This window comes from Rhinopithecus roxellana, chromosome 12, assembly GCF_007565055.1.
Source record: "Rhinopithecus roxellana isolate Shanxi Qingling chromosome 12, ASM756505v1, whole genome shotgun sequence".
Taxonomy (NCBI): Eukaryota; Metazoa; Chordata; class Mammalia; order Primates; family Cercopithecidae; genus Rhinopithecus; species Rhinopithecus roxellana.
In genome coordinates, this window is record NC_044560.1 from 83,581,884 (window position 1) to 83,600,253 (window position 18,370).

Sequence of the window (18,370 nt, forward strand, 5' to 3'; positions counted from 1 at the left end):
CCCCAGGCTGGTACCAGTTGGTGGCCTGTTAGGAACCAGGCAGCACAGCAGGACATGAGCTCACAAAGTTTCTTCTATATTTACAACCACTCCCCATTGCCTACGTTACTGCCTGAGCTCCACCTTCTTTCAGATCAGGCGCAGCATTAGATTCTCATAGGAGCCTGAACACTATTGTGAACTGTACATTGGAGGGATCTAGGTTGTGTGCTCCCTATGAGAATCTAAAGCCTGATGATCTGTCACCCCCATATGGGACCACCTAGTTGCAAGAAAACAAGCTCAGGGCTCCCACTGATTCTGTATTACAGTGAGCTGTATAATTATTTCATTATATATTACAATGTAATAAAACTGAAATAAAATGCACAATAATGTAATGCACTTCAATCATCCTGAAACCATACTCCCCTACAACGCCCGTTGGTGGAAAAACTGACTTCCGTGAAACCAGTCCCTGGTGCCAAAAAGGTTGGGGACCACTGGTTAATGAGCTGCACTGCATAACAATACTATCTGCCTAGTAAGAAAAACCAGTAACCCAAGAGAAAAAAAAAATAACCCAAGAGAAAAAAGGGCTAAGAATATTAACATACACACCCCAGTATGGGAAATACAAATAGTTCCAAAAACACTATAATATGTTCAACTTCACTTACAATAAGAAAAATACAGTAAGTATACTTTACAAATTGGAAAAGGCCAAAAAGTATGGTAACAGTTAAAGTGGGAGGAAAGAGGCACATTCACACAATACTAGTGAAAGTATAAATTGGTACAACTTCTATAGAGAGCAATTTGGCAATAACTGTCCAAGTTAAAATATCCTTTTAAAAAATGTATGAGTCTTAGCAACGGAAACAAACGCACATATCCTTTGGCAAAGCAATTTAACTTGGAGAACTTGATTCTACAGATTCACTTGCACATGTACAAAACAATGGATATACAAGTGTATTCACTGCTGCACTGTTTCTAATACCACAAGAGTAAAAATAGCCTAAACATCCATCAACTGAAAACCAGTTAAATGCTAGAACATCTAGGTATGTACACGTAAGAAAAAGGTAATGATGACTGCCCTACAGAGGGGAACTAGGTGGTTGGGGATGGGGGCTGCCAGAGTTACTTTTCACTGCGTTATGTTACACTTTCTGAATTTCGAATCAATATATATGACTTATTAAAAATATTTTTCTTTTTTTGAGACAGAGTCAGGCTCTGTGGCCCAGATCTGTCGCCCAGGCTGGAGTACAATGGCGCAACCTCGGCTCACGGCAACCTCCGCCTCCTGGGTTCAAGCGATTCTCCTGCCTCAGCCTTCCAAGTAGCTGGGACTACAGGTGCCCACCAGCATGCCCATCTAATTTTTTTATTTTTAGTAGAGATGCGGTTTCACCATGTTGGCCAGGCCAGGCTGGTCTCAAACTCCTGACCTCAGGTGATCCACCCGCCTCAACCTCCCAAAGTGCTGGGATTACAGGCGTGAGCCACAGCACCCAATCTTTTTTTTCTGGGGGGGGGGGGGGGTGGGGACAGTATCGCTCTGTTGCCCAGGCTAGAGTTCAGTGCTGTGATCTCAGCTCATTGCAACCTCCACCTCCTGGGTTCAAGCAATTCTTCTGCCTCAGCCTCCCGAGTAGCTGGGATTACAGGCGCCCACCATCATGCCCAGCTAATTTTTGCATTTTTAGTAGAGACGGGGTTTCACCATGTTGGCCAGACTGGTCTGGAACTCCTGACCTCAGGGGATCCACTCATGTCGGTTTCCCAAAGTGCTGGGATTATAGGTGTGAGCCACCGCGCCCGGCCTATATTTTAAAATTGTTTTTAAGTGAGAGAAGGGGATATGCTAGGAGGTAGGCCAGGTCCAGAAAGCACAGAGCCTAGAATACTATGGTAAATAAGTAGATTTTACAGAGAGGACAATGAGAAATTAATGAAAGATTTTAAGCAGATAAATAAAAGTCAGATTTGTGCTCCCCAAACCACAGCTACCTTTAGGGATGACAGCTTAACGTTTAATATAGAATTTAAGAGACAAAGATAGGTTACGTGATTTGCCTAAAGTCACTAAGCGAATAAATGGCAAAACCAGCTGGCCGCTGCAGGGCGGGCTATGATGGCTCCATTGCACTCCAGCCTGGACGACAAAGCGAGACCCCATCTCTAAAAACATATATATATATAAATATATATATATATATATATTTTTTTTTTTTTTTTTTTTTTGAGAGAGAGTTTCGCTCGTTGCCCAGGCTGGAGTGCAATGGGGCGATCTCGGCTCCCACAACCTCTGCCTCCCAGGTTCAAGCGATTCTCCTGCCTCAGTCTCCCGAGTAGCTGGGATTACAGGCATGCGCCACCACGCCCAGCTAATTTTTTATTTTTAGTAGAGACGGGTTTTTTCCATGTTCGTCAGGCTGATCTTGAACTTCCGAACTCAGGTGATCCGCCCGCCTCGGCCTCCCAAAGTGCTGGGATTACAGGCGTGAGCCACCGCGGCCGACGTAAAATAATCATTTTTTAAAATCACAATCATAAATGGCAAAACCAGGTCTTTTTGCTAATATGATCGAGGTGAAACATCAAGTTAGAAATCCCCTAATTAGCTTTCCGAGTCCTCTAACCTGGCACACTCTATCTCACCGTAGGGAAATACATGGGAGTAACTACCTGCAAACGCCTGAAAGTATGGTTATCTTTAGAATTTACGAAGATAAATGTGGTTAGGCACATGTGGAAGAAGTTCAAGAGACTGTAAATGAGAGAGGGCAGGTTTCGCGACTATTAAACCAGGTGGCTTTTTCCTTCAGCATCCCCAGGACAAGTACGAATGAGACTATAACACCCGGGACAAATGGGATCATGCTTGAAGTACCTATGGGGCAAAGGAGAAAGAGTAGCAGGAAGCCGCGGGTAAGGAGAGAGGATGCCTGTGTGCTCACATCTAAAGAGAGAAGTAAGCCACCTACTCACACTCGTACTTCCTATTGACTGGCGGATACTTGGCCTTGATCGCCTTCTGTTCCTCAGTCAAACTGTAATCTCTAACATCTTCCTCTTCCTGCGCCATCACTGCAGGATTAGACACTCTACTTCCGCCCTTCATCCGCCGGACTTCGGCCCGAAGTTACTACTTCCGCTCTAGACCCCGCCCCTGAGCACACACCCCTAAAGGATCATACTCCCTTCTCGGAGTTGGCCGCTGCCCTGCTTTAGTCCTGACCCTCTCGCTTGGATCACATGTTTAAAAGGACACAACCCCATCTTCTGCGCTCCCTTCGTTACTAGTTCCTTCTAAAGACTAAGGAAAAACGTTGAAGGGCACCTTGAATGAAACCCCTCTGGCTCTGAGTGGCGAGGTTCTTTTCCCCGCTTCACCCCCAAAATTGATAATTAGACCCAAAGTCATTCTATATTTTTCATCTCAGTACTCTGAAAGGGTCGTAAGCTTAATAGCCTTCAAGAAAATGGCTGCCCTCGGGCCGCGGGAGTGTGTGGACTAAACCTCTCTCACGTGACCCTGGCAGGGCGCAGTCCCGTCAACGCTGTCGCGCGCAGTCGCTAGAAGTCGGCCGCGGGAGGTGTTGGGGGAGGGGCGGAGCGCGCGCCTCGGTCCCCGCGGAAAGCTACTCCGCGCGTCTGGATAGGTCGCAAGCGCGGCTTCCCCGCCCTTCCCGCCGTTAGGAGCGCTCCAATTGGCTGATGTTGGCGCGAAGGTGCGCGAGTCGGCCCTCGCGCTGGGGGCGCAGGAAACAATAGAGGCCGCGCGCGCAGAGCGAGCGCCTGCTGCCTCCCCGCCCCTCCCGCAACGCTCGACCCCAGGGTACCCCCGGCTCGTCTGCCCGCCATGGCCGACAAGGAAGGTGAGGGTGCCGGGGCCGCCCCAGGAGGGCAGCGGGTGCCGGGGCTGATCCGCGGCCTCGACACGGCCTAACAGTGAGGGCAGGCCCGAGTTTGCCGAGTGCAGTTCCCGGTACTGAAGGCGTGAAGAGGGAACTCCCCGCGGGGCGGGCTAACGGCTCGCCGGTTCCCTGGGACCGACGTCCGTCGCCGCTGGCGAAGCTGGCGGTGGGGCTCCCGGCGGTTGTTTGTTCCTCCTCCCGCCCTCGATATCGGTCTCTCCGCCTCTGTCCCGAGCCTCGGGACACCGCTTCCTACCCACAAGGCTCGGAGCTCGGGCCTTCTAGTCGGGCTTGTGAGTTTCGGCGCGCGCGAGCGTGCTCCGAAGGCCTGGCCCGGTGGCCTGGAACGGGTAACGGAGTGTTTGGCGGGGATGGCCCGAGGAGTTCTGGCATCGCGAAGGTGGAGAGGAGTGTGGGTACCTCTGCCGTGGGGATTTAGACAAATCACCTCCATTTCAGAGTCAGGGTGTAGGAGTCATGCTGGTAGCTTTGCAGAGGATTACCTAGTTTCCGTTTGTTTGCTAACTTAATTTGTTTTAAAAATTTTTAGCAGCGTTCGACGACGCAGTGGAAGAACGAGTGATCAACGAGGAATATAAAATATGGAAAAAGAACACCCCTTTTCTTTATGATTTGGTGATGACCCATGCTCTGGAGTGGCCCAGCCTAACTGCCCAGTGGCTTCCAGATGTAACCAGGTGACATGACTCTCCTGAACGTTATTTTGATGTATCTTCAGTGTAGATTTCTCATACTGATTTTCTGTTTTCCGCTCTTCAGTCACCCGAAGAAGGCATGTGATCAAAACCTCTTGGTGACATTTTTTCTAGGCCACAAAGGCAAAATAACAAAACGATTTTGTAATTTACCTGACAGGAGAAAACATTGGCGTTTTCTTTCTCTGATACTGAATTGAATGGCTGTAGTTGATAATACCTGTAATAATAATAGCTGTAGCAAATAATAGTACAAAACTTGTCAACTTTCAAAAACTATTACGGCCAGGAGCAGTGGCTCACCCTTGCAATCCAAGCACCTTGGGAGGCCCAGGCAAGAGGCTTACTTGAGGCCAGGAGTTGGAGACCAGCCCTGGGAGCATAGACCCCCGTCTCTACCGCCCCCCCCACCCCATAAAAGAAAAAAGTATTACCAGGAGTCCAGTCCTTAGAACAAAACTTTTTTTTTTTCTCTTTTTGAGATGGAGTCTCACTCTTGCCCAGGCTGGAGTGCAGTGGCGCGAGCTCGGCTCACTGCAACCTCTGCCTCCCAGATTCGAGCGATTTTCCTGCCTCAGCCCTCCCAAGTAGCTGGGATTACAGGCACCTGGCACCACGCCTAGCTAATTTTTTTTGTATTTTAAGTAGAGACGCAGTTTCACCATGCTTGGACAGGCTGGTCTCCAACCCCCTGACCTGTGTTGATCCGCCCGCCTCTGCCTCCCAAAGTGCTGGGATTACAGGCGTGGGCCACTGAATCTGGCCTCAACAAAACTTAGTTTGAATTCTCATAGTATGTCATGGTACCTGCCTTCAAGGAGCACATTGTCTAGTTGAAGTGGCAGATACAAACTAATAATTATATATGATGACAGCAGTTGTAGAGAGATAATTAGGGTACCTAGAAAACACCTGAAAGTGGAATGGTTTTCTTATAAGGGGTTTGGGCATAGTGAGCACTATAAAGATTAATCCCATGTTTCTTACATGTAGCTTATCTCTAATAGAGGGGATAAAATATTTAGTTTGCATTTATGGGCTGTATTAGGTGCCACATTTCAGGGGATCCTAATTAGTTACAATTAGCATAAAAGTGGCACAGAAAATTATCAGAAGAAGGAAAATTTGCCTGGGAGTATCAGGAAAGGCTTCTAGGAAGAAATGACAATGCAGAAAACAAAGAGGAAGATATTTAGATGATACTAACAGAAGTTTTAACAAGACCATTGTGCCATTTGAAATAATGGATTTTCTGTTACAAAACTACCTGAGTTTTCCGAATAACATTCAAAAGCGATTGTGTGCTAAGTAACTAAATTCCTTCAAAACTCAGATCTTTAAAAGTCAAGATAATTGCAAAATGTTATTAGACTATGATGTAGTTCAACAAATAATAGAAATTTGGCAGAAATTATACTAGTAATCTAAGAATAAGGCTGCTACCTTTACAGTGGCAAAAGGAAAACTAGGGAAATCTGTCCTAGGGATGTTACACAAAACCATAGTAAAGAACTAGAAATTTGGAGTTAGAAGCTTTTGGGGTTTTTTTTTTTTTTACAGTTAAATGTTTTTACCACTGTCCAACAATGCAAGAAACAGTTTTACTACATTTTTGCTCCAACAACAGTTGGAGTAAAACTCATTTGTTTGTTTTTTTGTTTTGTTTTATTTTGTTTTGAGACGGAGTCTTGCTCCCTCCCCCAGACTGGAGTGCAGTGGCCTGATCTCCGCTTACTGCAAGCTCCGCCCCCCGGGTTTTTACGCCATTCTCCCGCCTCAGCCTCCCGAGTAGCTGGAACTACAGGCGCCGGCCACCTCGCCCGGCTAGTTTTTGTATTTTTTTTAGTAGAGACGGGGTTTCACCGTGTTAGCCAGGATGGTTTCGATCTCCTGACCTCGTGATCCACCCGTCTCGGCCTCCCAAAGTGCTGGGATTACAGGCGTGAGCCACTGTGCCCAGCCTAGAAGCTTCTTTATCATGACCAGGAGTTCCCACATTCAGTTGATCATCAGAATTGCTTGGGAATTCAGGATAATTGGGATCATTTCTGTCAAGAGTTTTCAGTGGTAATTCAAACCATTTAAGAGCTTGTGAGCTGGGCATGGTGGCTCACACCTGTAATCCCAGCACTTGGGAGGCTGAGGCAGGCAGATTGCTTGAGGCCAGGAGTTCAAGACTAGCCTGGGCAACATGATGAAAACCCCGTCTCTACTAAAATTACAAATGTTATCCGGGCATGGTGGTGCGTACCTGTAGTCCCAGCTCCTGGGACGGGGCTTAGGCAGGAGGATCACCTGAGCCTTGGGAGATCAAGGCCGCATTGAGCTGTGATCCTACTACTGCATTCCAGCTACGGAGTGCCACCCTGTCTCAAAGACCTTGTGGCAGAGTACTTTATGAGAAATGTACTTGAATGGTGATTCCAGATTTACTATAGTCATATGCTAAATTGTGCTTATTGGACTAGTGGATCACAAATATTGGGCACCCCATACCTACTAAACATTCTAGAACCACTACTCTTCAGAAACTTCCCAAGTAATAGAATGACTAGCTAGGTTTCGAAAGCAAGAATTAAAGACTTAATTCCCCAAAGCTGAAATCTGTACTGTCATCTTAGTAGTTTTCTGCATTAGCAAATCTATATAAATAATGTGAGAATTGGTTTTTTTTTGTTGTTGTTGTTTTGACACGAAGGACAGAGTTTCACTCTTGTTACCCATACTGTAGTGCAGTGGCACGATCTCAGATCACTGCAACCTCCGCCTCCCGGGTTCAAGCGATTCTCCTCCCCCGGTCTCCCAAGTAGCTGGGATTACAGGCACCCGCCACCATGCCCAGCTAATTTTTTGCATTTTTCGTAGAGGGGGTTTCACCATATTGTCCAGGCTGGTCTCAAATTCCTGACCTCGGGTGATCCACCTGCCTCGGCCTCCCAAAGTGCTATGATTACAGGCGTGAGCCACTGCGCCTGGCTGAAAATTGTTTTGAGACAGGATCTTGCTCTGTTGCGCAGACTGGGTTGCAGTGGCACAATCAGAGTTGCCTGCAGCCTTGACCTCCTGGGCCAGGGGATCCTTCTGCCTCGGCGTCTGGAATAGTTGAGACTACAGGCACACGCTACCACGCCTAGTTAATTTTTGAAAAAATTTTTTTGCTGTGTTGCCCAGACTGTTCTTTAACTTCTGGGCTCTAGTGATCCTCCTACTTTGGCCTCCCAAAGTGCTGGGATTACAGGCATGAGCCACCCTGCCTGGTCCTGTTGTTGTTTTTTAAGATGAGGATTGCTTACAAGCAAGCAGCCCTGATGCAGTGTTTACTTTTGTGTGTGTTCTTTTTCTGGTGTTTATTCATATCCATTTACCCCTTTTAAAAAAAGAAAAACCACAATTGTAGTTCTGTAACACTGTCTTCTCCTTCATTCTTTTTCTGGTTCTTTGTCTAACCTTCTACATACAGGTAATTACAATTTTCTGTTCATTATCCCTCTTTTCATTTTTCTTTTTTCAGTGTAAGGTAGATGCTGTCAAAGCTTTGCCTGTGACATCTGTGCAGAAGAATTCCTATTGATATCATTAGACGTAATTTCTCTGGAGCTTTACCTGATTTTTCTTCTGCCTGCCGGTGTCTTCCCTGGTATATCTTACTGGCTTCCTCAGTTTGACATGTTGTAAATGGAATTATGAAGGCCTTACCCCAACTTTCTCTCCTACTGTTCCTGTTTCTTTTCATCATAATTGGCTTTGGTTTGACATTTTCCCTTTGTCCATTTTATAGGCAGTCAATTTATAAACCCCCTGAATTCTGCTTGTGTAGGATCTTTCCCATCTAGACCAGGGGTTCTCAAAATTTTATATGCATTGTAATCAGCTGGAGGTATTGTGAGATAGATAGTTGTGCCCCACCTTCTAGAGTTGCTGATTCAGTGGATCTGGAGTAGATGTGAGAATTTGCGTTTCTAACAAGTTCCCAGATGATGTGGATGCCCTTGACCCAGTATGGAGTCCAGAATGCCTTAAGACGGCATTCAGGACACTAAAGTCCGTTTTAATCGGCCTTCTCTCCCACTGTGCTCTCCCATATCAGAAGTCAGATTTGGACTTCAGCATACTTCTGTTACTTAGTAGCTGTGTGATCTTAGGCACATTGTTTAATTTTCTTCCTTTCTTTTCTTTTCTTTTCTTTTCTTTTCTTTTCTTTTCTTTTCTTTTCTTTTCTTTTCTTTTCTTTTCCTGTCCTGTCCTGTCTTGTCCTGTCCTGTCCTGTCCTGTTTGAGGCAGGAGGCAGTCTTTCTCTGTCACCCAGGCTGGAGTATACTGGCACGATCTCTGCTCACTGCAGCCTCCACCTTTCAGGTTCAAGCAATTCTTGTGCCTCAGCCTCCCGAGTAGCTGGGATTAGCCAGCTGCCAGTTGTTTGGTTTTTGTTTTTTGTTTTGTTTTGTTTTTTGACACAGAGTCTTGCTCTTTTGCCCAGGCTGGAGTGCAGTGGCGCCATCTTGGCTCGCTACAACCTCTAACTCCTAGGTTCAAGCAGTTCTCCTGTCCCACCCTCCCTAGTAGCTGGGACTATAGTCACCGCCACTACACCTGGCTAATTTAGTAGTATTTTAGTAGCGATTCTCTTGCCTCATCCTCCTGAGTAGCTGGGATTACAGGCATCTGCCACCACGCCTAGCTAAATTTTGTATTTAGTAGAGACGGGAGTTCACCATATTGGTCAGGCTGGTCTGGAACTCCTGACCTCAGGTGATCCACCTTCTTCGGCCTCCCAAAGTGCTGGGATTACAGGTGTGAGCCGCCGTGCCTGGCCCAGCCGCAGGTTTTTTGAGGTCAGGAATTGTGTCTTAATTCTTTGTACTTACATTGCGTTTAGAGCCATGTGTCCATTGATTAGGCAGTTAGTAAATATTTGGTAAATTGGTTTATTTAATGTTATTTCCTCTTCTTTCCCTTTTTTCATTTTTTTCTTTTCAATTTCTTTGCACCCTTTCCCCTTCTTTTCAATGAAAATTTTAGTAAACAAAATTATTAGCTCACCCAACAATGGTTTGCTTTCCCTCCAACCTGTTAGTAGTGAGTGAGTAGTTAATTCCCATTTTATTCCATTAAATGTTTTACTTTTTCTCCAGAGTAATTAACTAGAAAATGTGGCTCTTGGCCAGGCACGGTGGCTCTTGCCTGTAATGGCTGCACATTGGGAGGCTGAGGTGGGTGGAAAATTTGAGGCCAGGAGTTCGAGACCAGCTTGGCCAACCTGGTGAAATCCCGTATCTACTAAAAATACAAAAATTAGCCAGGCATGGTGGCGGGTTCCTGTAGTCCCGGCTACTAGGGAGGCTGAGGCGTGAGAATCACTTGAACCCGAGAGCCAGAGGTTGCAGTGAGCCAAGATCGTACCACTCCATTCCAGCTTGGACAAAAGTGAGACTATTTATTTAAAAAAGAGAGAGAGAGAGAGAAGAAAAAGACTCTTAATGACTTTTTCCCCTCTCTTAAAACCTGATTGTAGTAGTGACTTTTACATACACATATATTGTTGACTTCACAGTCTCCTGATGTTACTAATTTGAATAGTGACCATATGTTGCCGTTACAGACCAGAAGGGAAAGATTTCAGCATTCATCGACTTGTCCTGGGGACACACACATCGGATGAACAAAACCATCTTGTTATAGCCAGTGTGCAACTCCCTAATGATGATGCTCAGTTTGATGCGTCACACTACGACAGTGAGAAAGGAGGTAGGAATCTTAAAAGTGAAAGAAGTAAAGATGTGTGGGTCATAATCTTTTTATGTTTTTGAATTATAAAAGTTATATCCAGTTTGATAAAGTAAACTGTGACTTTAGAAACAATATTTAAGCTTGAGGAAAGCCTGAGTTTGCAATGGTAGATATTTATATTAGAGTTAGTAGACTATCAGAAGAAATATTTAACACATCCTTGGTTCTGTACCTTTACAATAAACTTTTCCCAGCTGGTGCTGGCGGGGAGGATTTCTGCAATTGAAAGAAGTAGAAATATACTATATATTATTGCTGTACATTCTTGATTTATTTTTTATTTTTTTGTTCAGAGTCTCGCTCTGTTGCCTAGGTTGGAGTGTAGTGGCGTGATCTTCACTTGCTGCAACTTCTGCCTCCCAGGTTCAAGCGATTCTCTTGCTTAATCCTCCTGAGTAGCTGAGATTACAGGCACCTGCCACCATGCCTAGCTAATTTTTGTATTTTTAGTCAAGACAGGGTTTCACCAAGTTGGCCAGGCTGCTCTTGAACTCCTGACCTCATGTGATCCACCCACCTCAGCCTCCCAGAGTGCTGGAATTACAGGCTTGAGCCATCGCGCCCATCCATATTGCTGTACATTCTTAAGATGGGAGATACCTACCCCTAAGGAGGTGAAAATTGGTTTGTGTGTGTGAGTAGGTGTAAATAATCTTACTGGTTGATTGTCTAAAGCACAGATATGCACAAAGTACATAGGATAACTATGGTATTAAAATTTCATGGGACTGGTGGGGAAGGGGTAGTTCTTAAAAGATTTCTTAGAGGAGCAGTAGTGGAAAAAAAAGGTTGAGAAACACTAACTTACCCTTTCTAGGTTTAAAGTGGTAGAAATGACTTAACCATGGCACTCCCTATATGTATAGAAACTAAGTTCCAATGAGTTGTTTCATTATATCCTATTTTTAGGCCATAACCTAAGGGTTTGACTGATCATGACATGCTTACTCTTTCCTTTTTTTTTTTTTTTTTTTGGAGATGGAGTCTTGCTCTGCCGCCCAGGCTGGAGTGCAGTGTTACGATCTTGGCTCACTGCGACCTCCACCTTCCAGGTTCAAGCGATTCTTCTGCCTCAGCCTCCTAAATAGCTGGGACTACAGGCATGCACCGCCACGCCTGGCTAATTTTTTATATTTTTAGTAGAGACAGGGTTTCATCATGTTGGTCAGGCTGGTCTTGAACTCCTGAACTCAGATGATCCTCCTGCCTTTTGTTCTTGCTGCTACTTAGGCACAAATACTCCAATTGGTAGTGTGATAAATTGTAAAACTACATATATGTGTGTTTATATATTTATATTGTGTTTGTGTGTGAAATTATATAATTATATATATAATTTGATAAAATATACATGTTTTATATATTTTACAGTTTTGTAATATATATATATATAATTATATATATAATTTTACACACAATGTAAAAAACACACCCCTTCTCCATATAATAAACCTTTCCCCGGCCAGGTGTGGTGACTCACGCTTGTAATTCCAGCACTTTGGGAGGCTGAGACCGGTGGATCACTTGAGGTCAGGAGTTCGAGACCAGGCTGGCCCAACATAGTGAAACTCTGTCTCTACTAAAAATAAAAAATTAGCCACACGTGGTGGCACACACCTGTAAGAACCCAGCTACTCAGGAGACTGAGGCAAGATGGCATCACTTGAACTCGGGAGGCAGAGATAGCAGTGAGCCAAGATCTCACTATTGCACTCCAGCCTGGGCATAAAAAAAAGGAGAAACTCCATCTCAAAAAACAAGACAAAAACCTTTCCCCTGGATATCACTTGATGTATTGTGATATATTGCTTTCTAAAGGATTTATCCTGTGTATTGGATCACTCATTCAACAAATATGTTGAGTAGTTTTGTATGTTAGGTATAGAATATGCAATATAGGTTCAGAATTTGCTTTTGTGGCCTAATATAAGCAATTATATATAATATAAGGTCACCTACCTCCTTTCGATGGCTATATAGTAGACCATAATGATTACTTATTGATGGACATGTAGATGGTTTCTAATTTTTTGACTTCAAAAGCATAGTTTTGCTGTAGAAATACTCTCTAAGTAGAATGTTGTATCAAAGGACAGGACCATTTTTGAATATAATTGATACTGCTAAGTTGCACTCCAAAAAAAGATTTGAAGTCCCACAACAGCGTATGTATTTATGTCTGTTTCTCCACGCCCTTGCCAACACTGGACTCAATAGAGCTCATTCTCAGTTTACATTGCTTTTTTTATTTGTGATGTTGAGCTTACTTCATATTTCCCTTGAGCTACTTATTTATGTTTTTTGCCCATACTTCCTTTTGAGTATCTCTTCATATAAGGTAAATTACACCCTTTCCACCCAGTAAATAGGTGCAGATCATTTTCTAGTTTAACTTAAAATCTTTAGTCCTGTTATTGATTAGAAGCTGTAAGTTGCTTTTTTAATGGGGCCTTGCTCTGTCATCCAGGCTGGAGTGCGCTGGCATGATCTTAGCTGACTGCAGCCTCCTTATGGGCTCAAACGATCCTCCTACCTATGCCTCCCAAGTAGCTCTGGCTGTAGACATACACCACCATACCTGGATTTATTTATTTTTATTTATTTATTTTTTTGAGTCGGAGTCTGGCTCTGCCGCCCAGGCTGTAGTGCAGTGGCGCAATCTCTGCTCACTGTAACTACCGCCGTCCGGGTTCAAGCTATTCTCCTGCCTCAGCCTCCCAAGTAGCTGGAATTACAGGCGCCTGCCACCACATCCAGATAATTTAATTTTTTTTAAGAAATGGCGTGTCACTATGTTGCTCAGGCTGATCTTGAACTGTGGCCTCAATCTTTCCATCTCAGACCTCCCCATTCAATGATTTCATAAAGTATGTATTCATCTGTTGTTGTCTTCTGGGACTTTTATGTTTGGGCCATTAAAACTTATCGTTCTGGTATTTGATAAGGAATCAGAATCCAGCCTTTTTTTCCTAAATGATTGAGTTTTTGTTGTTATTTTGAGGCGGAGTCTTGCTTCGTCATCCAGGCTGGAGTGCAGGCGCACAGTCTCGGCTCACCGCAGCCTCTGCCTCCTGGGCTCAAGCAATCCTCCTGCCTCAGCATCCTGAGTAGCTGGGATTGCAGGCATGCGCCATCATGCCTAGCCGATTTCCACTGTATTTTTTGTGGAGGAGTGGGTCTCACCACATTGCCCAGGCTAGTCTGAAAACTCCTGGGCTCATGCAGTTCACCCACTTTGGCCTCCCGAAGTTCTGGGCTTATAGGCCTGAGCCATTATACCTAGCCAAAAAAATTTTTTTTATTCAGTCAACCATTGATGGACACTTGGGTTGATTCCGTATCTTTGCTGTTGTGTACAGTGCTACAGTGAACATACAAGTGCATGTGTCTTTTTGGTAGAACAATTTCTTTTCTTTTGGGTATATACCAGTAATGGGATTGCTGGGTTGAATGGTAGTTCTATTTTTAGTTCTTTGTGTTTTGTTTGTTTGTTTGTTTGTTTTGAGACGGAGTTTCTTGTATTTTTAGTAGAGACAGGGTTTCTCCATGTTGGTCAGGCTGGTCTCAAACTCCCAACCTCAGATGGTCCACCTGCGTCAGCCTCCCAAATTGCTGGGATTATAGGCATGAGCCACCATGCCTGGCCCTATTTTTAGTTCTTTGAGAAATCTCCACAGACTGCTTTTCACAGTTGCTGAGCTAATTTGCATTCCCACCAGTAGTGTCTAAGTGTTCCCTTTTCTCTGCAGCCTCACCATGTTATTTTTTGACTTTTTAATAGCCATTCTGACTGGTGTGAGAGGCATGTATCTATCTGTTTTGATTTGCATTTCTCTGATGATTGGTGATGTTGATCTTTTTTTCCACGTTCGTTGTCCGGTTATATGTCTTCTTTTGAGAAGTGTCTGTTCATGTCCTTTGCCCACTTTTTATCTTTCTTTTTTTTTTTTTTTTTTTTTTTTTTGAGACAGTCTCACTCTGTCACCCAGGCTGGAGTACAGTGTGGCAGTCTTGGCTCACGGCAACCTCTGCCTCCTGGGTTCAAGCAATTCTCCTGCCTCATCCTCCTGAGTAGCTGGGATTACAGGCATGCACCACCGTGCCTGGCTTATTTTGTATTTTTTGTAGAGGTGGGGTTTCACTATATTGGCCAGGTTGGTCTCAAACTCACCTCATGATCTACCCGCGTCAGCCTCCCAAAGTGCTAGGATTATAGGCGTGAGCCACTGTGCCCAGCCTAGTTTTGTTTTTTAAGAAACTGGTAACTCGCCCAAGCGCAGTGACTGGCATCTGTAATTACAGCACTTTGGGAGGCCGATGCATGTGGATCACGAGGTCAGGAGTTCAAGACCAGCCTGGCCAACATGGTAAAACCCCATCTCTACTAAAAATACGAAAAATTAGCTGGACGTGGTGGTACGTGCCTGTAGTCCCAGCTACTTGCAAGGCTGAGGCAGTAGAATGACTTGAACCCGGGAGACGAAGGTTGCAGTGAGCCGAGATCGAGCTACTACTGCACTCCAGCCTGGTTAACGAGCAAGACTCCTTCTCAGAAAAAATAAAAATAAGTAAGTGATGTCTCTGGTCTTTAGTCCAAGGTTTTTTTTTTTTTTTTTTTTTTTTTTTTTTTTTTTTTTTTTTTTTTTGGAGACGGAGTCTCGCTCTGTCGCCCAGGCTGGAGTGCAGTGGCCGGATCTCAGCTCACTGCAAGCTCCACCTCCCGGGTTCCCGCCATTCTCCTGCCTCAGCCTCCGGAGTAGCTGGGACTACAGGCGCCTAGTCCAAGTTTTTAATAAATTATTATATATTTTACTGAAGCTGGTATTCTTAGTTGTAAGGTTCATGGGCTCAAAAAGTGGCTCAGTGGTAAAATTCACTATGGTAGTTACCTTGTTTGAGGACATGGTATTGACTGGGAAGACACCTTTCGTACCTTCTAGGATGATGGGAATGTTTCATATTTTGACCTGGTGCGTACATATGTAAAAATTCATCAAGCTACAACAATTTGTGTACCTTTACTATATTATGTTGTACCTCATGTTTGTTTTAATAGTATTTATTTGGAGAGAAACCAGCAAAATAGGCAAGTTGATACCTCAGCCTTTCTTTTCTACTTCAGATTGGCTTTTCACATACCAGTTTCAACACCTATTTATTTATATTACTATATGTATATTTTTTCAGACAGAGGTCTCGCTCTGTTGCCCAGGCTGGAATGCAGTGGTGTGATCACAGCTCACTGCATTCTCAGCCTCCCAAGCAGTTAGGATTATAGGCATGTGCCACCGCATTCGGCCCCTGAAATGGTTTTTAAATGCAATTTACATTTCTTTGTCTAACCCTGTCTTTTTTTTATTTTTATTTACTTTTTTTTTGAAACGGAGTCTAGCTCTGTCGCCCAGGCTGGAGTGCAGTGGTGTGATCTTGGCTTACTGCAAGCTCCACCTCCTGGGTTCATGCCATTCTCCTGCCTCAACCTCCTGAGTAGCTGGGATTACAGGTCCCTGCCACCATGCCCAGCTAATTTTTTTTGTATTTTTAGTAGAGATGGGGTTTCACTGTGTTAGCCAGGATAGTCTTGATGTCCTGAACCCTGTCATATTCAACGTTGAGGGGTGTATGCAACTTTGGTAACACTGATGTTAATAAGTTCTGATAACCCAGTAACATTGGGCCGGCCCAATTTTCAATTTTGAATACACTAAGTTCTTCCTACTGTAGTTTTGTTTATGGTGAAGGAGGCCTATGTTTAATATATGCCCAATACTGAAATAACCAACATTATGTAGTGGTTACCCTTTGCTCCATGGGCTCTGTGTCAACTGTGGCTTCTCCTTTGTTATTGGTGCCTCTTTTCTGGCAGCTATCCTTTTTTTTTTTTTCTTTTCTGAGACAGAGTCTCTCTCTGTCGCCCAAACTATAGCGTAGTGGCGCAATCTTGGCTCAGTGCAACCTCTGCCTCCTGAATTCAAGCAATTCTCCTGCCTCAGCCTGGGACTATAGGCACGTGCCACCATGCCCAGCTAATTTTTGTATTTTTAGTAGAGACGGGGTTTTGCCATATTGGCCATGCTGGTCTTGAACTCCTGACCTCGTGATCCACCGATCTCGGCCTCCCAAAGTGCTGGGATTACAGGCGTGAGCCACCGTGCCCAGCCACTTTTTTTGGGGGGGGGGGGGGTTGTCATTGGAGATATGATAGGGATTCAGTTCCAAATCACTGCAGTAAAGCAAATATATAAAGCAAACCACACAGATTTTTTTGTATGTTTACATTTTACTGTAGTCTCCTAAGCGTGCAATAGCATTATGCCTAAAAAAAATGTACATATCTTAATTTGGAAATACTTCATTGCTAAAAAAAAAAAAAAAATGCTGACCCAGAGGCACCAACTGAAAACATGTTGGGAAAATGGCGCTAATAGACTTACTCAGTGCAGGGTTGCTGTAACCTTCAATTGGGGAAAAAACATATCTGTGATGCACAATAAAACGAGCTGTGCCTGTACTTAGACTGAAATTTCTTGAGATACATACCATATATGCCTTGTTTTTTCATAGATTGTAGATGCTTGTGGGCTGGAGTTATGGGAAAAATTAGTTTAATGTGGGATTTTTTTCTCCTTTAGAATCTATCTTGAATTTTTATTTTTAGGTTTTTAGCCTGTGTGAAACATTTGCTTTTCAAAAGTTATTTTGAAGTTGAAAGTTATCTAATATGCCAGCCATACCACCCATGTATGTCTTTGTTTTCTGAAAAGATGTTTGTCCTTCAAAGAATAACACTAGGCCCGGCCCAGTGGCTTTCTCCGTAATCCCAGCACTTTGGGAGAATGAAGCAGGTAGATTATCTGAGGTCAAGAGTTTAAGACCAGTTTGACCAACATGATGAAACCCCATCTCTACTAAAAATATAAAAATTACCTGGGTGTGGTGGCACATGGCGGCAGTCCCAGCTACTCGGGGGGCTGAGGCAGGAGAATCGCTTGAACCCAGGAGGCAGAGGTTGCAGTGAGCCGAGATTGCGCCCCTACGCTCCAGTCTGGATGACAGAGCAAGACCCTGTCTTAAAAAAAAAAAAAAAAAAAAAAAAGAATAGCACTGTATAGCAATGCGATTGACAAGAATATTTTTATTTATTTTTAAGTTACTCTCACAACTTCTTTGCTTTGTGGATAAGGTATTTGAGGCTCAGAAACTGAAGGCCTTCCCTGAATCACCAAACTAAGTAAGTGACAGAGCCACTTAGGGGCCTGGGTCTGACTCTTACTTTGGAACTTTTGCAACCATATCATGCTGCCTTCTATTACTCTTTGATCATTAACCACCTTTGTTTATATATTGCTTTGCCAAGATTTACATAATCACACATTATATTGTTATACATATTATAATGGTACTTGAGAGAACTCTCTAAGTGCATGTAGTAGTCATGTGTGAATAAAAAATGTTTTCATCTAGTTGTTGCCTACCTGGTTTATTTCAACCAGGGACTTTGGTTGGCATGTGTAAGTGGGTGTAGCAAAATGGAACTGGCTGCTGTGGCTCTGTTTTTCCTCACTGAAATAAAAGAAACAGTGTAAGGAGAAGATAAACGGCATGATGGTATTACAGAACATTCATCCCAAACTAGAGCTTCAGACAAGCAATGCAAGAAGGGCACTTTAGTGTTTAGCACACTGTGTACTTAATATTCATTATAGTAGTAGCATTGGTTTTATTTATTCGGCATACTTATTTGTACTTTGAAATTTGAAAACTTTATTAAGATCTGTTTTTGAAGTATGTGGGCAAAGGATTACCCAGGTGCCCTGGCAAGGGACTGAAGGCACAAACTGTTTCAGTATAATGAAGAAAATAGTTAAAGAATAGTTATAATACAAAGTAGATATAGAGATGATCTTGGACATTATCAGTCATTGGTATAATCATTATTAATCATCAACTTTTAATATT

General features: G+C 43.8%; 2 protein-coding genes across 3 annotated transcripts in view; one reads left to right on the forward strand and one right to left on the reverse strand.

Annotated features, from left to right (window-relative positions):
• The window catches only part of ZBTB8OS (zinc finger and BTB domain containing 8 opposite strand), a 34,437-nt gene extending 30,958 nt beyond the window's left edge, over nucleotides 1-3,479 (reverse strand). The window contains exon 1 of one of the 2 annotated variants that reach the window (XM_010354166.1): nucleotides 2,980-3,479. In XM_010354166.1, coding sequence (XP_010352468.1) covers nucleotides 2,980-3,112 — 133 coding nt within the window. In that variant the 5' untranslated portion in view covers nucleotides 3,113-3,479. Of the gene's footprint in view, nucleotides 1-2,975 lie in introns of both variants that reach the window. The other variant, XM_030941797.1, reaches the window with a different exon arrangement.
• Nucleotides 3,480-3,699: 220 nt separating this feature from the next.
• RBBP4 (RB binding protein 4, chromatin remodeling factor) overlaps nucleotides 3,700-18,370 on the forward strand; it is a 29,270-nt gene continuing 14,599 nt past the window's right edge. The window contains exons 1-3 of the mRNA XM_010354176.2: nucleotides 3,700-3,869; nucleotides 4,459-4,606; nucleotides 10,224-10,369. Coding sequence (XP_010352478.1) covers nucleotides 3,854-3,869; nucleotides 4,459-4,606; nucleotides 10,224-10,369 — 310 coding nt within the window. The 5' untranslated portion in view covers nucleotides 3,700-3,853. The remainder of the gene's footprint in view (nucleotides 3,870-4,458; nucleotides 4,607-10,223; nucleotides 10,370-18,370) is intronic.